General features: G+C 44.7%; 1 protein-coding gene across 1 annotated transcript in view; it reads right to left on the reverse strand.

Annotated features, from left to right (window-relative positions):
* LOC138515508 (albumin 2-like) overlaps positions 1-19,132 on the reverse strand; it is a 267,416-nt gene that overhangs the window by 141,424 nt on the left and 106,860 nt on the right. Inside the window, exon 5 of the mRNA XM_069630315.1 lies at positions 1,838-1,973. Within this exon, the coding sequence (XP_069486416.1) occupies positions 1,838-1,973 (136 nt within the window). The remainder of the gene's footprint in view (positions 1-1,837; positions 1,974-19,132) is intronic.

A 19,132-nucleotide genomic window follows, 5' to 3' on the forward strand; every position in this document is an offset into this window, starting at 1 on the left:
GCACCAGCTATCATGCCCTATGACCATCTAAACAACCAGGAGCTAGAATCTGCACGCCAGAAAAAAAGGAACAAACAGAATATGTTGTTACGTAACTTTTTCAATGAAGAACACTTAGACAATAAGCCTGTCGCTGGCGGGCCATTACCGCATATGGTAATGCCCCCGGGGCCCATAGATACAGGCTCCAGCATAGCAAGGGCCTTAAGGAAGGCCCGGGGGGCATTACCATATACGGTAATGGCCCGCCAGCGACAGGCTTATTGCCATTAGTATTTCGGGTTTGGGAGACTCGAAATACTAATGGTTGCTTCTTTTTGCTCCACCGTCTGTATATTCCTGCGGCAGTTGCCGTACGCGCTAGTGGAAACAAAACCAGACAGCTCGTACTGCTTCTTTGCTGTGGAACAGGAGCGCTCTATTTTGGACTCTGCTGTTTCATAGCAATGCATAGGAAACAACTAGAAAGCGTTTACTTATCCATGGATATGGAACAGCAGGGCTCTATTTTGGGCTCTTGTTGTTCCACAGCCATGATTAGGAAACCACTAGTTAGCGCATACTGACTCAATATTAAAGAACGGCAGGACTCTATTTTGAGCGCCAGTTGTTCAATAGTGAAGAAAGTGGAAAAAAGGCCCTTGTTGAATAGTGCATGGTTGCATAATTAATTCTTGTTTTGGTGAAATTTCTTTGAGAATAAAAATGGAGGGATGCATGGGCTGAAGGCAGAAAATGGTGGTGTCGGAATGCGAGTTAAGTAAAAAGATGCAACGGCGCGAGGTGCACGTAGTTGCGTGGCTAGCCTTACCATGCAGTAAGGTTCGGCCAATAGCCAATCGGCGAGAAGATCATCTTGCTTTATATGGGGACCGTATACTAATGTGGTGTATTTTTCCAGCTGTTTCATTCGTATGCTAAAATAATGTAAAAAGGCAACTGTGGTGACATAGTGAAATTGTAAATGAAGCTCAATGGATGGATAACGCTGTACAATGTCAATGTTTTAGGAACTGATGAGCTTGGATATAAACATCCACCGTTAGGTGCCCGGTTTCACTAATAAGCCAAGCACCAGCAAAGTTACGGTGGGTTTGAAAAATGTATGAAATAGCCCTACTCCCAATATGCCAAGGATGTCTACCACAAGCACCCCGAACACATGTAGAAGCTGTGGGCACGTAAGTGCTCAATGCAAAATCGGCACAAACCCAACATCTCTCTACAATGTTCACAATCAGATGTGCTTAGGAACTCAACTGATGTGGCAACTGGCATATAAATGTTGTGTACAGCTCTAAGAATCGTACAAAGAAGCATGTTCCCAGACAGTTGCAGTCAAACCTGGAAGGTCGGTCTGATTTCTTTCAAAAAAGCATTTGATTTTAACATATACAACACTTCAGGTAGTGCAATGGCATTTTCTGTCAACTACAACATCACGTGTCCTAGTCTTGAACATACTGCAATCACATTTTATCCAGCAGTTGTTTGAATGCTGTAATTTAGTTTCATGCTGCCAAAAATGTCAAATAAGGAATTTGTCACTGAAAATATCATATTTAGTATTTTCCCTCATTTATGTCCAATGCCAACAATGTGTATCATCTACATGGAGCACATGTAGGTACGAAAACCCAAAGCGCTCTGGTGTCCACAGTCTAAATTGGCTCTTTGCGGATAATGAGGAGAATCCAGCAGAGTTGATGCCGAGCCCAGATTCAGGATCTTTCTGCCAGATTATCCGGCAGGATCCAAATGACCCCGCAATGTTATGCATAAGAGCGTAACATCAGATTTGCTTTTGTTCATCAATGTTCCCAAACTTTGCAAATACCTGTTTCTGAAAGCAGTCTGAAGTCATGAATTCAGCTTTGCAGCAGTTTGACGCAAATTTAGCATGCTTGCCCCCGAAAAGCATGGCACGTTCCCATGAGTCGTTGGGCTTCTTGGTAGCATAGAATATGAGTGCCCTAAAAGAAAAGTCATGGAAGAAATGACATTTGTGTTGAAATAAATCAAAAGAATCTTTTCATTTCGGGGAACTCACTGGCTGTACAAAACTATGATCCATAGGGTTGGATCACCTGTGGATTCCCGGAATCGGAAGAGAGTGGAGACCTCAAGTTAATTCTGTTTCGAAAAAAATAAATAAAAGAACTGGATGCCCCACCCCCCCCCCCCCCCCTCTCCTCCGCACCCTCCCTCTGGGCTTACAGAGTTCCTTCGACTGTCAGTACTGTTGCAGAACAGTGGGAGCATGCACTCTAATACTCAATAAAATGGACAATCCGACCAGTCCAAATTAACCCAAGGGCAGGTAGTAGTTTGGAGGTGCTTTTGCGTAGAGGAATGGAGGGACATAATAACCAGGTAGGTTTTTACAAAAATCGAAAAATCGTCTAATTTGTTATTTACACATTTTTTTCATGCATATATCAACGCACATTTGTAACCGTTATTTCATACTACGCAAACAAGTTCACGTTGTAAAACATCAAATAAGCAAAGTGGTATGGTGTATATCATGGTGATTTCAAAACAAATAAATAGTCAATGGAGATAATAATTCACTATTCCACTTGCTCATCATTGTAACATGCGCATACGTGTGTTGTTTCGGCCCAATTTAGTGCATTCCTTAGTTTTTGCACTTTTCACCCTCGTATATGGAATTAGGGATCCCCTCACTCCTCTGGAAAATATCTGTCTCACCCAGCCCTCATTTTCTGCTTCTGGTCTCCCTCATCCACTATTCTGTTCTCGGTCCTCCTACTGTCTTTCATCTAGGAACTGAAAAACATGGGTAGCAGGGACCCCCATAGTTTACATGTCGCTTGATGCCACTTATTAACCACCGGTCCTAGTAATACCAGCTTTCTTGTGTCATTGGATGCCTTTATTTCTGTTCAGAATAATCCCCAATATGTATACCTTAGAGTCATGAGCCGAGACAGCCCTCTGACCTCCTCCAGGGAGTCTGTGGCTTCCCATCGACATCTCCTTCCTCCTCCTGTATCCTTCCTCTGGGAATGATAAAGTGAGCTAAAACGTGGCTGTAGACCCTCCTGAGTGGGATACACCCCACAGCGCAGACATAATGGGCCTGATCACGACTTTGGCGGTAACCCCTTAAATCCAGCGGTAGCGTTATTACCGCCAGATTTAAGGGTCCGCCAAATCAGGACTTCGGCGGATTTCGCCCCAGCTCTGAGCTGGGGGGAAATCCGCCAAAAGTTTGCGCTATTACCGCCAGCGGGAAATCCACCGGCGGTAAGAGCGTGAATTTTCCCCATTGAGCCCAATGGGGAATGGGGCATTGCCGAATGGGCTCAATGGGGAATGGGGAATTACATTACCGCCGAACTCGTGATCCGGCGCTATTAGCGCCAGGGAGTTCGGCGGTAGGGCTAACCGCCAAAGTCGTGTCTGATAAATCCGTCAGGCCCCCAACCCACAACCAATCATCTCCCCCATTGCCTTCACCAAACTGGATATTTTGCGAAAGATCGGTTAAAAAATAAAGGAGTTAAAACAAAAAAAAAACTGTTTCGGCCTAGTCCCCATTCATTTTCCTGTAGACAAAAAAGGTACATTTTTGCTCGAGCGCACAGAGAAAACTGTTGGATGGAATTGGACCAGGTACAAAACAACATGGGTACGAACCGTTGACTCTGTTTCCAGGCAGGTGGTCTGGGGTTATTGCATCCAGTAGTTTTTTTAATATTTGACAGAGAAGGGAGTGACCATTTCTCCAAAACTATAGGTATATCTCCCATGGTGCATTGCAGCAGACAGGCTTTTCTGGACTGGAAAGCCACAACTGCTGGACGGAATTGGACTATGTACAAAACAGTTTGGGCATGAACCGTTGACTCACTTTACGGGGGGTAGTCTGGGGTTATTGCATCCAGTATTTTTTCAAATATTTGACAGAGAAGAGGGTGATCCCCGCTGCAAAAATATAGCTATATCTCCCATGGTGCATTGCAGGAGACAGGCTTTTCTAGGCTGGAAAGCTGCATTTTTGTTGTTGATGCGTGAGATAACCGTGGGTATACCCGGGCTACTTGAAAACAAAAAGGCAGAAAAAAGCTATTTACAGGCCCAAAAAAAATTAAATACTATCAGGCTAGAGGTGGGGGAGGGCAAGAGGACAGCATGTGACATTTTGGAGTTGGAGGGGGGCTAATGATGAAGTTTAGAAGATAAAGCCCAATGTTTTTTTCTGGTTGATGCAGTTATTCAATGGGATAACCGCATCTACCCGACATCAGGAATGAAAGTGCCTCACGGAAACAACGACTGTTAGGGGGGTAAAGGGAGAGAGCTTGGGAGGGCAGGAGTCCTTGAGGGGACCAAGGGGAGCAGGCAAAGAGGATGGGGGCACTTGATGAGTACCTGGGAGGGCAGGGAAGCATTTGTTTGTGTACCGGTTTTCCAGATAACCGCGGGTATCAGATAACTACAGATAACTTCGGCTGTCTGTAGCACATGGTTATTATACCCACGGTTATGCGGGAAAAGTTATTAAAAATGTATATATATTTTTACAGCTACAGTGAGGTAGGGGGTGAAAAATCAATAACCATGGCTAGTGATCTGGGCCGCCGACCCTGGCTATTGGGCATGATACACATGTATGGTGGACACGGCCGCAGGCCATGGCTAGTGACCTGCTAGTGTTGTAAAATATACAGTGGGCATGGCCGAAGGATGTGATCAATAGCCAGGCACAAAGGTCCTGGCTAGTGGGCCTGATACACATGTATTATGGACGTGGGCATGGCCGTGCACACTAGCCAGAGTCAAAAACGTCCTTGCGCTGAACTCGTTGCGCCTAACATGCCACGCCAAACCGTTTTGCGCCAAACTGCTGTGGCCACGAGGCACAAGCGCAAAGACGGAAGAGCAAACTGATGTGTTTCAATCCTTTCCGCTCTTTTAAGCTTGCGCTCCTGAGTCAGCTGAGAAGGTGAAATAAAGGACATTGATTGTATAAGGCAGACACGGACTCGCTCGCAGCATTGCTTCGTGCAATCCGTCCACATTTACCTTACTTGCCTTTCTGTGGAACCCTTCTGTCTGTCTGCATTGCTAAATAATGGTTGATGCAGCAGCTTACTTCCTCATTACCAGACTTGAGCACTGGCACATCGGCAAGGCCCAGGCCTCACCTGCGCATGCAAGCACACTAAGGCAAGGGCGCTTGCGGTTTCCAATGATGCGCGGGCCGCTTCCCCCCACAATGTGCAGGCAGCAAACCACGCCCAGCCAAGCTGGCTCAGGCTGGCCGGATGGATGTCAAATTCGTCCCCACACATGATTTGAATTGATTTGTATCCTCCACATAAGAAAAGATGCTCTATGGCCCAAGGCCCAGAAGAAAGTCCCGGTGGGCCAGTCCAGGCCTTGTGCCCACATGTTGCAAGATCACCTAATCTACAATAGCACATATAAACGAAAATGTAGCAGGATGTCCCATAGGGGCATGGTGCAAGTCTTAGAAGATGGCACCATTGGCGTAGTAAGGGCCCCCTCGGTGAAGGGGGCCCCACCAGTACCTATCCTGGGAGAAAGCTCCCTCGGACTTAAAAAATCCCCAAAAAACCCTTTTAAAAACAAAAGAAATTGTTTCTTTTTGAAGTCACTCTGCCTTCATGAAGACATTGTTTCTGTTACAGCAGAAATAATTTCTTCATGAAGGCAGAGTGATTTCAAAAAGAAACTATTTCCTTTTGAAGTCTGAGGGCTGACCCCACCCCATGACATTGAAGCCTCCAGGCTGGAGGACTCCATGTCATGAGGTGGTGGGAGCCCTATGACTTAAAAGATGTTTTCTTTTTGAAGTAGCTCTGCCTTCATAAAGACATTATTTTGGTTAGTGTTCGATACTTTAACGGAAATAATTTCTTTATGAAGTCACAGTCACTTCAAAAAGAAACCATTTCTTTATGGACTGTTGTGAGAATGAGCCGTCTCTTGTCCCCTCTCTACCCTTCCAATTACTCCCTTGGTATGAAAAACCCACATCACGATTTCAATTGCCTACAAAATTATGCATTTGAATGCAAGTACTAACAGTGTAATGCTTTACGTTAGTAATTGACTGGCCTTTGTAAACAGCGAAACCCAGGCGCTGTTTAACATCTGTGTCCTGTTCTGTCCGGCAACGGCTCTGTAGGTCTGCCACGTCGAGACAACATAGCCCACAATTTCAGGGTGCGTGAGGTGGGCTGAAGCCCAGTCAGCTCAATGGTGTCGTGCCACTGCTTGTATTTAATGCCTTGATTACTTATTGGTAATCTTCATTACTCCTAGCCTATTCTTCCTCGTCCCAGGCACTTTGCCTCATACACAAGTATTGGGATGAGGTAGAGGGACATAGAGGTAATGCCTGGCTTAGTTACCTGTAATCTTCATAACTCCTAGTCCCACTCTTCCTCGTGCCATTACTTACGTATGCAGTGGAACCAAGAAGAGGGACATGGAGGTAATTCTGGGGCGAGGAGTTAATTTTGGGCGTTAGGGTAGGGGGTGGGAAGGAGAGGGGATGTGGTTGGGTGGTGCAGGGATTGTGCAATAAATCCTAATGGGGAGCCATGTCCGGGCTAGGCAGTCATGATATGCAGTATTAGTGGCTAGAGAGACATTTTGGTGCAGCCAGTCTGGTCATTTCTTAGTTTGGCTTGACTTTTCTTGATCTGGGCCTCTCTGACAAAGCAGTCCTGCTAAGTGTAATTAGCTGTCTAGACTGTCCTTTGATTGCTGCCAGTCTAGCCGTTTCTTTCTGTGGCATTGTAAATTTTCCTGGGCATCTGTGATATAATAACCATGATAAGTATTATTGCTTCGAATGGAATTTTGGTAAAACCAGTCTAGGTATGTCTAAATGTGACCTGGCATGCTTTACGATAATATGTTATTACGTGTCTAGACTGGTCTACATTGTGCAGCCAGTTGGACATGTTTTCATTGTGGCATGGCATTTTTAATAGCAAAGCATTACATTAATGAAAGCATTAATGTTTCAGTGCACTGTTGGTGACTTGCATGCATTGGATTTTTGAATTGGTGTTACCCTACAAAACAATTGCAAACGCTCTGGCCTTTTAGCCAATTTTTCTCAGAAAGTGTGCTGTATAATGCATTAAAACACATATTGAGATCTTTCTCCTACTGCAGTGTGTGGCATACCCCTGCAGCAGCACGTTTGTGCGCATTGCGCAAGCATGATAATCTAGGCCATGTGTGGCGCGACCTGTGATTTGTTTTTGAGCTGTAGTAGGAGGGGCCCCCTCAGCATGGAGCGCAGTGGGACCCACAAATGTGCTACGCCACTGATCATGGTACAATACTACACTTTTCAGTGTCAATTTGCTTATCAAAGGTATAAAAGCTAAAAGAAATGAAAAGAAATCTGCCCCCCCCCCCATTAGGCATCTATGCATATTGTGTCTAGCTGGGCAAAGCCAAATGATTAAAATGCCCAAAAATAAAAGAAGAGCCCATCCAGTCTGTGCCTGCATGTTGCATAACAATGTCAGAAGACCACCATGTACACTATCATTTGCTAACTGAACTGACCAGAATGTCTCAATGGGGTGTAGGACCAGTGGGGTGTGGTACACATTTTTTCAAGTTGGCTCATCACCCCTTCTGGCACCATCTTATCTTGATGACTTCATGATACTTTAGCAATCCATTGTGCACTTCGTCCATTTAAAAAGAAAAATGTATAATTGCTTCAAAGACAATCCACAATCTGACTACCCACAGCCCTAGACATGTATGCATATCCAGTGTCTAGCAGCTCAAATGCAGACAGATCAAATACAAAAACAAACACAGAACAGACAGTCCACATCACTGGTGCCAGAGAGCCTGCTACTGGGGCAGATGTGATACGTATAGTTGTCCCTGATTGGACAACTACTGGCTGTTTGAATGCTGCAGATCCTGATCATTGGTGGGCTTGGACTTGCTTCCAGCTCAGATTTTGGACAAGAGGAGGACTTCTGCAGCTATTCTATAGATCTACGTTGAAGCTAAGAAACACTCAAAGAAGAGAAGGCTGTTGATGACCCAATTACGATTCCTGAAGTGGCCCCTCATCCCTTCCACTGCCTGGCCCTGCGAAGCCCTGCTACTCTGCCTGATCTCAAAGATCTTGAGCAGTGCTTCAGCCGTCTGACAAGTGGAACCAACCAGTCTCTAAGCCTTCTTGAGGATCTAGCCCTTCTGAGGCTTCGGAAGTGTCCCTGGACTGCCCGGTGGACTGACCAGTTCTCTCATGGGTAACTCGCCAGAAGCGTTGCCGTTGCGCATTCAAATCTGCTACTTTGGTGGTTGCCAGCTTGTGCCACAAGTCACCTTCTCCCCAAATTCCAGCTTCCTATCTTCAAAGGAGCCTATCCTGCAGCAGCTCTTGTGGCTGTGACTGGAAGGCCGCCTATTGTCGCCTGCAATCGGTGATCGTCACTGGTTGGATTCTGAATTCCTTCGTCTTGAACTCTAAGGCACCTCTCATGAAAACAAAGGATGAAAATCGAGCCCCCAGACACCCCCGCTTGATCCATATCAACATCTGGGAAAATTGTACTCGGGGGGATAAGTAACCTTCAGTGTGCCTCTCGCCCTGCCCTCCGTAGGATAACATTGGGAACATGTCCCTTTGTCTCCTGTGTCCCATCCACTCAACTTTGGTCATCGAACTTGGGTTGGGTATCCAACCGATGGGTTAGCCTTGGGTATGGAAGAAAGGATAGAACTTACCTATCCTCTACAGTACTTACCTGCATTGCTTTATAGGTTATTTGATGATGTCTATTAAGTTTACCTAATGGTAATTATATATCTGCATTATAGAGTATTGTGTGATATTACTACCAACTAGTTTCATTTTTCAGTGTGTTCTAAATGCCTAAATAAATACTTTTTTTTTTTAAATTACTGTCTTAATTGAAATATTGTGTATTATAGTGTGTGGGCGTGCATTTCATGAGTGCATTGGAGAGTGCAGACTCGCACACTGGGACTCCTTGTAAATCACTGATACTACGCTGCTTCAGTTTGCGGTGTGCTGGTTTATTAAATACTACCTTTCCATCGGCTGCTGTCTGGTAGTCCTGCCTACTGACTTAGAAGGCTTCTTAAGCGAGAGGTTGTGCGTATTCACGTGCACGCATTTCGTGAGTGCATTGGAGAATGCAGACTCGCAGACTGGCAGAGGGCAGGTGCAGGGAAGCAGTTTGTGCGCATTTAGGTCAAGGTCACCTGTGAGAGGTGACCTTGTAACACTTCTGTGTTGGTCGGTGAGATCATTTATTCAATTCCTGAGTCTGCTATCGAGGGCTTGACATTGTCTTTTCCACCGTTCCTTATTTGAAGCCGCTCCTTCTCCTGTTTACTGCATTGTTAATCTCATTGTAACTGTTCTGATACCACACCGCACACTCAGTAAAAGTAATAAGCAGGCAAGATATGGATTACGCAGCACAGCTGCTCGTATTGGTAGACGTGATTGCAGCCCCCACACATGGTGATCAGGGCTCTAAAGCTACTGCTCGAAAAAAATAAGACAAAAGGGACAAGAACGTTTCTCAGTTGAACATGACTGGTTATTTGATACATAAGGAAGGACCATGTGTGAACGTTGAAAACTTACCTGAACTAGTGGTCACAGAAGCTGATTCCCTGATTGTGAAAAAAGCCACTTGGCCAAAAGCATCCCTCACTGCTCTCCAACGATTGATAATAATGGTTTGCACCACAACTTGTGCTTAAGTCTACAGCGCAAGTCTTTGGGGCCTACCAGCACAAGTTGTAATAATATTATTGGCTCTAATCTTCTGCTACTCCGGAATTGGATTTGGAGAAAGTGGACATGAAGAGGACGAACTCTTACTAAGCAATGATTCATTTATGGAGTTGACCAATGAAATGGCCCGTTCCGTCTCTACTTTGAATACCATCCTCTCTAAAATTGATGCAATATTCCTTCTGTGTACGAAAATGGCGGAAGCACAGTGTGAGTTTAAACAAATTTTAGCTCATGTGGTTGACGTCATTATTGACTCTAGCACTTCCATTGTGTACAACGTCAGTGGAGATTCACACCACTCTGGGCCTAAATACCGATTCTGCACCTCAAATACATGTCCTGACACGTGACATTCTTCAAAATTAAGCCAGCATTAATACCATGCTAACGCCCGGTCGATCATCTCATACAAAAGTGTTTATTCTCGTGCAAAAGTTATTCAATCTTCGACCTCTGAAGCGCGATCTTACAGCAGGAATTGTTTAAAGTCATTCATTGCTGACACCGAGGGACATGCATTGGAATCTCTGTGCATTGAGCAGGCCTTACTAAAGAGTTCCATCAAAGTTCACAAAACGAGGCAGAAAAAACATCAGCCTACCACCAGATTGAGCCGGCTAAACAAGAGGGTCAAGCCCTTAAAATCTCCTGCTATTAAATCTGTACAGAAATGTCCTGTCTCTAAAGCAGCCTTGACTTCTTCCGGCTACTAAATTGTTTCTAACGATTGAAATGAGGGTTGCGCCAGACAGGTGTTATTACAAGGACCTTTAGATAAAAAGATGCAACCCAGACTGAAACTAGTCATTTGCCTGTTCCTTCAACCTTTGATCCTGCCAGTGGGCTACCCCTCAAAGGGCTCTTTGTGATCTTTCTGCCACTATACAGTCATTAATTTGTTTGCCCATCCTGACTCGGCCCCTGCAGTATCACATGTGCAGGGGCCATCTTCTGTGCCTCTTCAAAATACTGCAGACAACGGTGGTTCACAGGTTCTACCATGCATGGCTGGTGATGCTTCTGGCTATTCAAGTCGTACATCTGCCAGTCTGCCTTTATCTACCACTGTGATGCAGGAAGCTGCACGCTTTAGTCGGGCTACGTGGCCCACACGTGCTGTATCTTTGCAATCATCCTTGCCTGGTAACGTAGATTTATCATTAGACACTCCCTGGTTTGTTGGTTCAAAACATATCAAATTAGTTGAGAATAATCCTACAGCTGCTTGGCCATTTTGAAGTCGCTCATGTCTCCTTGACTTATTTCACCTTCTCCCTGACTTGAGTATTATCACTTCTGTGGACATTGAAAGATTAGAATTGACAATAGTGAGTAGTCTTACTAACTGGGCATTGAATTCTTCGGTTTCTCCTATTGTAGCAGAGTGCATCTGTAAACATGGCAAGCTTTTGTTTGACATGGGCTTTGAGTTATGGTATATTATATGATATATGATATGCCATTTATAGCGCGCCTGTACAAAAGTGTTTCTAGGCGCAAACAAAGGCGCAAGTTATTTGTTTTTCAACCTAACACGTTGCCAATTAGATCTACTGGGTTTCAACATATGCCGGAGAGGAACCTCTGAAATGACTCTGCAGGTAAGTACTGTAGAGGATAGGTAAGTTCTGCCATTCAACTTCTCACTATACATCTGCAGTAAATAAGCGGCCACCCTTCTGTGCATTTTAGAATGCCTGGTCATTGGTTAACTGCACATATTCGCACTCTCACTGGCTTAGTAATTCCGATGCGGATGCACCTTTTCATGTACTAGCCTGGAACTCACAGGGCCATCATTCTTTTCTTAATGACAAGAGGAACCGAGACAATATAAAGAAGGCACATCTTTTTCTGTTACAAGAGACCTGGTTTACTTCTCTTTTCAATGTGGATGTTTTTTCTTTGGTTTTTCGTCTTTCCCCTATACCGACAGCGGGACGTCCCAAGAGAGGTTTATGCATTGGGGATAAATGTGAACTTTCATTGGTACCTTTTCCCGGGGTAAGAGATCATACACATTTCATTTCTGCCCATCTTCGAAACTTCCCTCATGGTACTAGTGGTTCTTTGGTGGCCACACTATATGACTCCCCCCGCCCCCCGGGGGTAGCATTACGGCCGAGCTGATGGAGATGGTAACAGATACCCTACAGGTGTGGTCTACTTTGTGGAACAAAGGGGGAATTATACTCACTGGTGACTTCAATGCCGACTGTTCATCGAATCCACATGGGAACATTAGGTGGGGGTATAAATCATTGGCATCTAAAAAGGGAAAGGAGGGGCTTCAGCTTTTGGCTGAATTGTATCTACACCCGTAAATACGGTCTCTGAGAGTAATTCAACCTGGACTAATGGTCTGCTTAGTAGTTGTATTGATTTTATTCTGGTCAATTCGACAATCCTGGATGTATTAGCTGAATTCTGGACGTGTAAGGTGGACATGAGCGATCATGCTTTCCATTGAATGAAATATAATGCTTTTCTTGTAAAATCTCATGAAACATTGTGCACCAACCCGACGTGAATCCCAAGGGGAATCGTCTCTTGTGGTCTCCTCCTAATAATGACAGTATAAATTACTCTCTAATATTTAGTGGGAAGTCCTGTGAGGAATTAATGAGGGATAGTAACTGGAAGTGGATGCCGAACCTTTATTGGCCTTATGACCTCAGACATCTAGTCAGCAGCAAGCATACCAGTAGACCTGGGGTCTCATTGCCAATAAGAAAAAAGAATGAAACACTCAACTGCGCAGAATTAGGAGAACTTGTGTTCTTCGGGAAGTTGATAAAAGAAAAGGGGCAGCCAGGGCGAGTGCTGAAAACAACAAACATTGGCTGCGTGAACACCGATTTTTTTATTTTCATTGCTTTTTTTATTTTTTTTGATTGAGTAATTAAATACAATTGCATGGCAAGGAAACAGATTCAAAATAAGGGCAATGCATTGTGGACTATGTCCATCATCAGGACTGAATGTACAAAACAGAGAAAAGAAAATCAAACTAACTATAATATTCAATTGTTGGCTATCCACCAAGCATACATATATCATCATTCACTTTGAATGTAAATCATCACATGTAATCTACGTAAAATCATGTGACCTGCGTGAAATATATGAGATAATCTATATAACATTTTCCTATTGAAAAACTGCAACACGATTCTGAATTGAAGTTAAAAAACTCTGTCAAAATACAACTCTGCATCAGAGTTAAAAATGATGCAATAGCATAATGATTAGTGAAGTCCTCCTACCAGGATGTGTAGAACACACTGCTCAAGACCATCAGGCTGTTCATACATGCAAGGCAAAATGAAGAAGTGTGAAAAAGTTGAAAAATAGAAATCAAATTAGGAAATGGCATCAGAGAAACCTCCAACAAACAACCCATGCGTACCAGGGCCATCAAGATGATCCGAAAAAACAATTGCAGAGAAGGATGGCTGCAGATTGCGTTTGCACAGAGCACTCGCATTCAGGGCCAGCGCTAGGCAAGTGCAGAATGTGCAGTTGCACTTGGTCTCGCGCTCAAGGGACCTGCGCAGCGGCTGACACTCTTTCGCCTCTGAGAATCTCCGACACTGTAGTCAGTGGTGGATCCAGCCGGCATGCGGCCGCATGACCCTTCTTGGCCAGGCCTGCTCTCATGTGCGTTCACATTGTGAAAAAAGCCACTGCAGGCCGAGAAGGGTCCCAATTCTAGTAGCTGCAGTTTCAAAGCTCAGGCTGATTGCCAATTCTTGTTATTTTTATTTTTATTTTCATTTTCATGTGCCAAAAGCAAACAACAATAACATTGACAAAAGTAATGTGGTAAAAGCATAAACAGCAGAATCAGTGCCGGCGAGCAATAGAACAATCAGGTTATAGCAAGTAAGAGAAAGAAAAAAACTAAAAATAAAACACAGCACAATTGCCGTACAATCATGCACAAAGCAAATACAGTAGGTACAGTATGATCCAAGTTCAAGAGCAACAGTGCAAGTAAAATTACATGGATGAGAATCTACCAGGAAACGCATCTCAAAAGCATTACCGATTTAATGACCTCTCTTCTAGTTGAAAGTTTGTCAACACCCTGATTAGAACACACGATTCGAAAAAATGTTGGCACTTGCTGTGTTATCACAGAGCGGCCTCTGCCCCTATTGAAGTTTGTGGCATTAGAGAGGCAGAATAGGGTACTTACATTGGAGAACCGTATCGCAACAACAATGAACTAAGACTATGTCAAAAAACGATGATCGGGACTTCTGTGTGGCGCTATCTCTGGGAGGTGAATTTATTTGCTATTACTACTAAGTCTAAAGCCGAGTCTAGAGCCATAGGTCCTGATGACCTGTGTAACGCTATAATTAAAAAAGATCCCCTGCTATGGGTAGGGATTTTGAAAGAGCTGTTTCTCCATATACGTCACACCAGTATCTTCCCACGGTCATGGCCAAAATCTATTTTGATCACTGTATATAAGTGTGGCTCTCGTCTGCCGCCAGATAGCTATAGACTACTGGCAATGCGAGATTGTAGCGCTAACATATTCGCAAATATTCTTTTGGCCATGCTCACAACCTGGACTTCAGCAAATTGTTTACTCTGTGTCCATCAAACTGGTTTCAGAAAGGGGCTCAGTACTATTCATTCCATCTGGGTCCTTCTTACTTTAATTTCAGACACCTATCATAACCCTGAGACTTCGCTTGATTGGTGTTTTGTTGATTACAGTGCAGCTTTTGACTCTGTCATTAGATCTAAACTGTGGGCGAAATTGGAACTATGGGGTATTGACCCCTTTTTACTCTATTTTATAAAATTGCTGCACAATGACACTGGCGTTAGGGTCAGGATGTCTCCGGAGGGTATATTATCACAGCCATTTGATGCTACTGTTGGCCTCAAGCAGGGCTGCGTTCTTGCACCCCTGCTTTTTAATCTTTATGTTGCTGACCTTGTCCCAACTTTGAAGTCTGCACACAGCTACCGGCCCCATTATGGTAGTGAGGATATTATTTGCCTGACCTTCACTGGTGATACTGTCTTATTTGATAGGGCGGCTGTGGGCCTTCAGCCTCCTCTTAATGCCCTTTCGCGGTATGCAGACAGTAACAGCCTACAGATTATTGTTGTGAAAACAGAAATTATGACCTTAGGGAAAAAGGCATATGGTGACACATCCTTCTCACGGAAATGTGTCGATAACCACCTGGATCAAATAAACATATACTCATACTTGGGTACTCATGGCCTCTACCACTTTTACACATTTTGCCGATATTATTCCTCCAACAGCTTGTCAGCAGAGGCTTGTAATTCAAAAAGTCACTGATAAATGTGGGGGGTCCCTCTATAGAAGCTAAACCTAACGCCAATAAGATTTCCATCGCACCCGGGATTGTGTACGCCTTGGAGGTACTTCCTGAGAAGGCTGTTATGTGGCTGCACAGATTGGAGGCAAACATATTATTGCGTTCACTACTTGGCCTCCCAGGCTCGGTTCCAGTGGAGGCCATTAGATTAGAGATGGGACTTTAATCATTGAAGTCCTCATGGAAAGTATCTGCCAGTAAACTATGGGTAAAAATGTAATTTGGCGAGACATCCAGCGACTCATTATTGAGCTACATTTTAGAACATGCAAAGCGTTACTCTCGTAGCGCTTAGTTTAAGGATTTGGAGCGCTTGGTTAATTCCCACTGCATGGCCATTGGTCTTTCCTGTTCGCGTGAATCAGCGTTGGCTCTATTTGTACACTGTCTAGGAACTACAACCAGAGGTCATGATCTCGCAGCTACTTAGTTACACTGCGTACTCTGGCATTGATCCGTTTTAGTTTATATATTCGTCTTGACATCCTCCCTGTGCTAGCCAATACTGGATCTCGGAAGGGTAATCCTTTGGAAAAACGGCTTCCCCGCTTATGCAAGACACATGTGGAAACAGCATGGCATGCACTCGCGCAATGCAATGTTCTTACTGTGTATTATGCGAAAGGTTACTCTAAATGCAAGACGTTTCGGTCTGAGCAGTTTTTCAGCACGGTATTTACTGCTGAATGACTTGTGGTGGCATCTGCTGCTCACCGTATACACCACGAAGCGTCTCTGAAAACATAATGTACTTGCTTATACTATATTTGTATATTGTTTTTATTTATCCGCATTATGTAATGTATTCATTTACAGATGTTATTATGCTTTAAATGTGTTTTGTAAGAAATTGTATTTGGATTGTAATCCTATATATGTGAAAACATGTGTGTTTTCATCAGTGTGAAAGGTTGTGTATAATCAACCATATGCACTTAACTAATAAAAAAAGTGTGTGGACTGTGAAAAAACCTGAAGGCCTCTTCACACCTATTCCCCTTGGATCCTCTTGTCAGGTGGCCAGGGAAAGGCCATCGCTCTTGGATGCTGACCCTGGGGCTGGAGATGAGAGTGAGGGCCAACTGGGTGGAGGGTCCTTGTAAAGTGGGGAGTGGGGAGAGGATGTCTTTAGGTGAGGCATGGTCTCCCCCTTTCCCTGGTGACAGTAAACCTTGCCCTCCCCCTACCTTCATAGGTTGTTGCCAATCATTTCATCTAATTTCCCCTCAGTCATACCACTCTAGTTTTGGGACGAGGAAGTGGCAACTAGGCGTTGTACACACTAACATACAATTACACCACTCTGGTACTGAGACGAGCAAGAAGCCTGAAACCTATTGTGAGGGTCAGGCATATCCAGAGAACACCAGTAATTGTGGTCAGGCAATTGGACTCAAGGGCCTGCACCTGTAACCTGTTAATATGTTACAGGTGCATAAAAAGTGGAGCCGACAGCAAGGAAGGGGAAACCGGCAGGATAGACGCTGGCCTTGAAGAGACGAGCCTGAGAGGGAAGACTTCCTGCGTTGAAGGGGGCTGCCAATGAGGGACTTGCCTGGAGCCAGGAGGCTGGCTTTTTCCAAAGAGAAACTGTGACAGCAACCCGAGATGGCCGTGAAAGGGTCAAGGCTGACATAGTCCCCTCTGTTTGGTGCCCACAGCCGGAGCTCCATGTTCATCATAACTAGGGTGGCCTCCCAAAATGTGTCCACCAGGCCAGATTCTAGAACTCCATCTTAATAGTTCCTTGTGCCCATGCTCACAAAATGCCCTAATATGGAGCATGGTAGAGCAGCAGGACACACTTTACAGACCAGTTCTGACCCCCAGACCCTGAAATGGCATAACAGCGAAACTTCACACACCCCACTGGCGCTTCTGATTAACCGAAACCCCTGTCCATTGAGATGAGGAACTAGGTGCTGTCTTGAATTGTTCCCATGGTAAAAGGAGGTCCTGCCTCCGAAAGCAAGGCCTGGCGATAAAGACATCAAAATGGCACGGGCTACAGGTAGCGGCTGGAGAAATGGCTGCACAAGGTTTTGATGAACCGTTGGGCCCACCGAAAGGACGGATACGCCACAGGAAGCGCGCAGAGGGGAAACCATAGCTCTGAGGGCGAGCGAATATGAAAAGGGACCTGTCTGTGACTTGCGGATTGTCAACGGAGCCGGACACCAACATCAGCCCTCTCTCGTCAGCCAATCATCAGAGTGAATCCCTCAGAAGGTGTGGTAACCCTTCTTTGCTGAATGAGGGGAGATGTGCTGTGCCCTAACGAGGCCTTCCTGGTGGAGCGGAGTGCAGGAGAGCCCCATATCGGGCAGGCGAGGTGAGAGCTGCGGGAGGTGCGCAGCACACAGAGGAGCCTCGCCCCCCCAAAAAAACACCTAGCGAGGGGTTGAAAACCCAGATGCACTGCCATATAAAGTAAGAGATCCTTGCAGCTGGGAAAACTAAGACCCCAGCTGGTTGCATCCTGAGCCAGAGAAGGTGCGTGACTGGAACGCTGCTGCCCAGGTCTGAAAATACTGAGGCACACCACTGAGTGGGGCAGCATGATTGTCACAGGAGCAGTGGGAAGAGCAGGTGCTGGCAGTTCATCTGGCTTGAGAGTGTGAAGGGCTATCTTGAGGAGTGCATCAGAACTCTGGAAACAGCTAAGGAGGAGGGGCTTCTTGGTGTTGTGTGGGATGTTTTTATCCACGCATCCAAGCCCTACCTCAAAACTGTGCAGTACTGACATGGAAAACATCATGATGGCCAGAGCTTCCCAGAAAATGCACAGGGAAATGCATGAAGAATAGGCTGCCACTCATTTTTGCCGATGTTATGGGCACAGAAGGACACTGCCTAAAACCACCATTGGACTACCCACACAGTAGTCTGAAACCATTGGGAATGGCAATGCTGATTGCCAAAAGCAAACCCATAACTGTTGGGAATTCATTTTCTTAAATCCCAAAAAGGGGTGCAGTACCAGTACTCACCACTATCAAAAAGCCGGCGTTTTAAAACAACACCAGATTTTACTTTTTGTGTAAAACTGAATAAATGAACCCAAGGCAAGCCAAAGAAAGACTTACTGAGAGGTGGATCCAATGTAAAGTTATATTCTGAAGTGACTTGAAGGTTTATAACAAGACTGGCTGAGCTGTGGATTTCAGCAGTTTAAGTAAATGTGGACTGAAAGACACTAAAAATCTAAATGTTTAAAAGAAATGAGTGACCTACTTTTGAATGTCACATAGGTTTCAATTGTTTAAATGTCATAGTTTTAAACTTAGAATCAGCATTCTAGCTGCATATGTAAAAAATTGTCTTGACTTAAACTGGGGAACAAAAAGTGACATTTTATCTGAAACCTGGCTTAAGGAACTGAATTCTGCCCACCAACTACCCCCCATCAGGAGTGAAACTTGAGTCACAGCTGTGTTCCCAGGCCTATCTGCCTTTTGCTGGCCACACTAAGGATATGCCATCTCTCTGATAATTGAATTAAGGGGAGCCCCCACAGAATACAGGAGCTCTGAACAATGCAACCCCCTTCACCCAGGCAGATGGTTTATTGCAGATGTCGTAAATGGAGCTTCCTCCTGGAAGGACAGGGGAGGGGCACTGCCTGTGAGAGCAAGCTGGCTTGGCAGAACTGGAAAAACCAGAAATTCAACCATGTGACCTGAAAAGACACACCCCTGCCAGCCAGAATATGGTTTTAGAAAAAGATGAATAACTCATAGAGCGGACTTGTGAAAATTATTTAAATGACACCATAATTCTTGTGATTTTTCTGCCCACATTTTAAGACGTGTTAGGACCCGGTGGTATGTTCAGGGGGGTTTTAGCGGAAAAGAGGATATTACTCAAAATATGTGCATGTGAAAAATCTGACACTTCATCAACTAATGTCCATACTCCTTGCGCACATGTGTGT

Source organism: Ambystoma mexicanum, chromosome 6q (genome assembly GCF_040938575.1).
Source record: "Ambystoma mexicanum isolate Mex_15411 chromosome 6q, UKY_AmexF1_1, whole genome shotgun sequence".
Taxonomy (NCBI): domain Eukaryota; kingdom Metazoa; phylum Chordata; class Amphibia; order Caudata; family Ambystomatidae; genus Ambystoma; species Ambystoma mexicanum.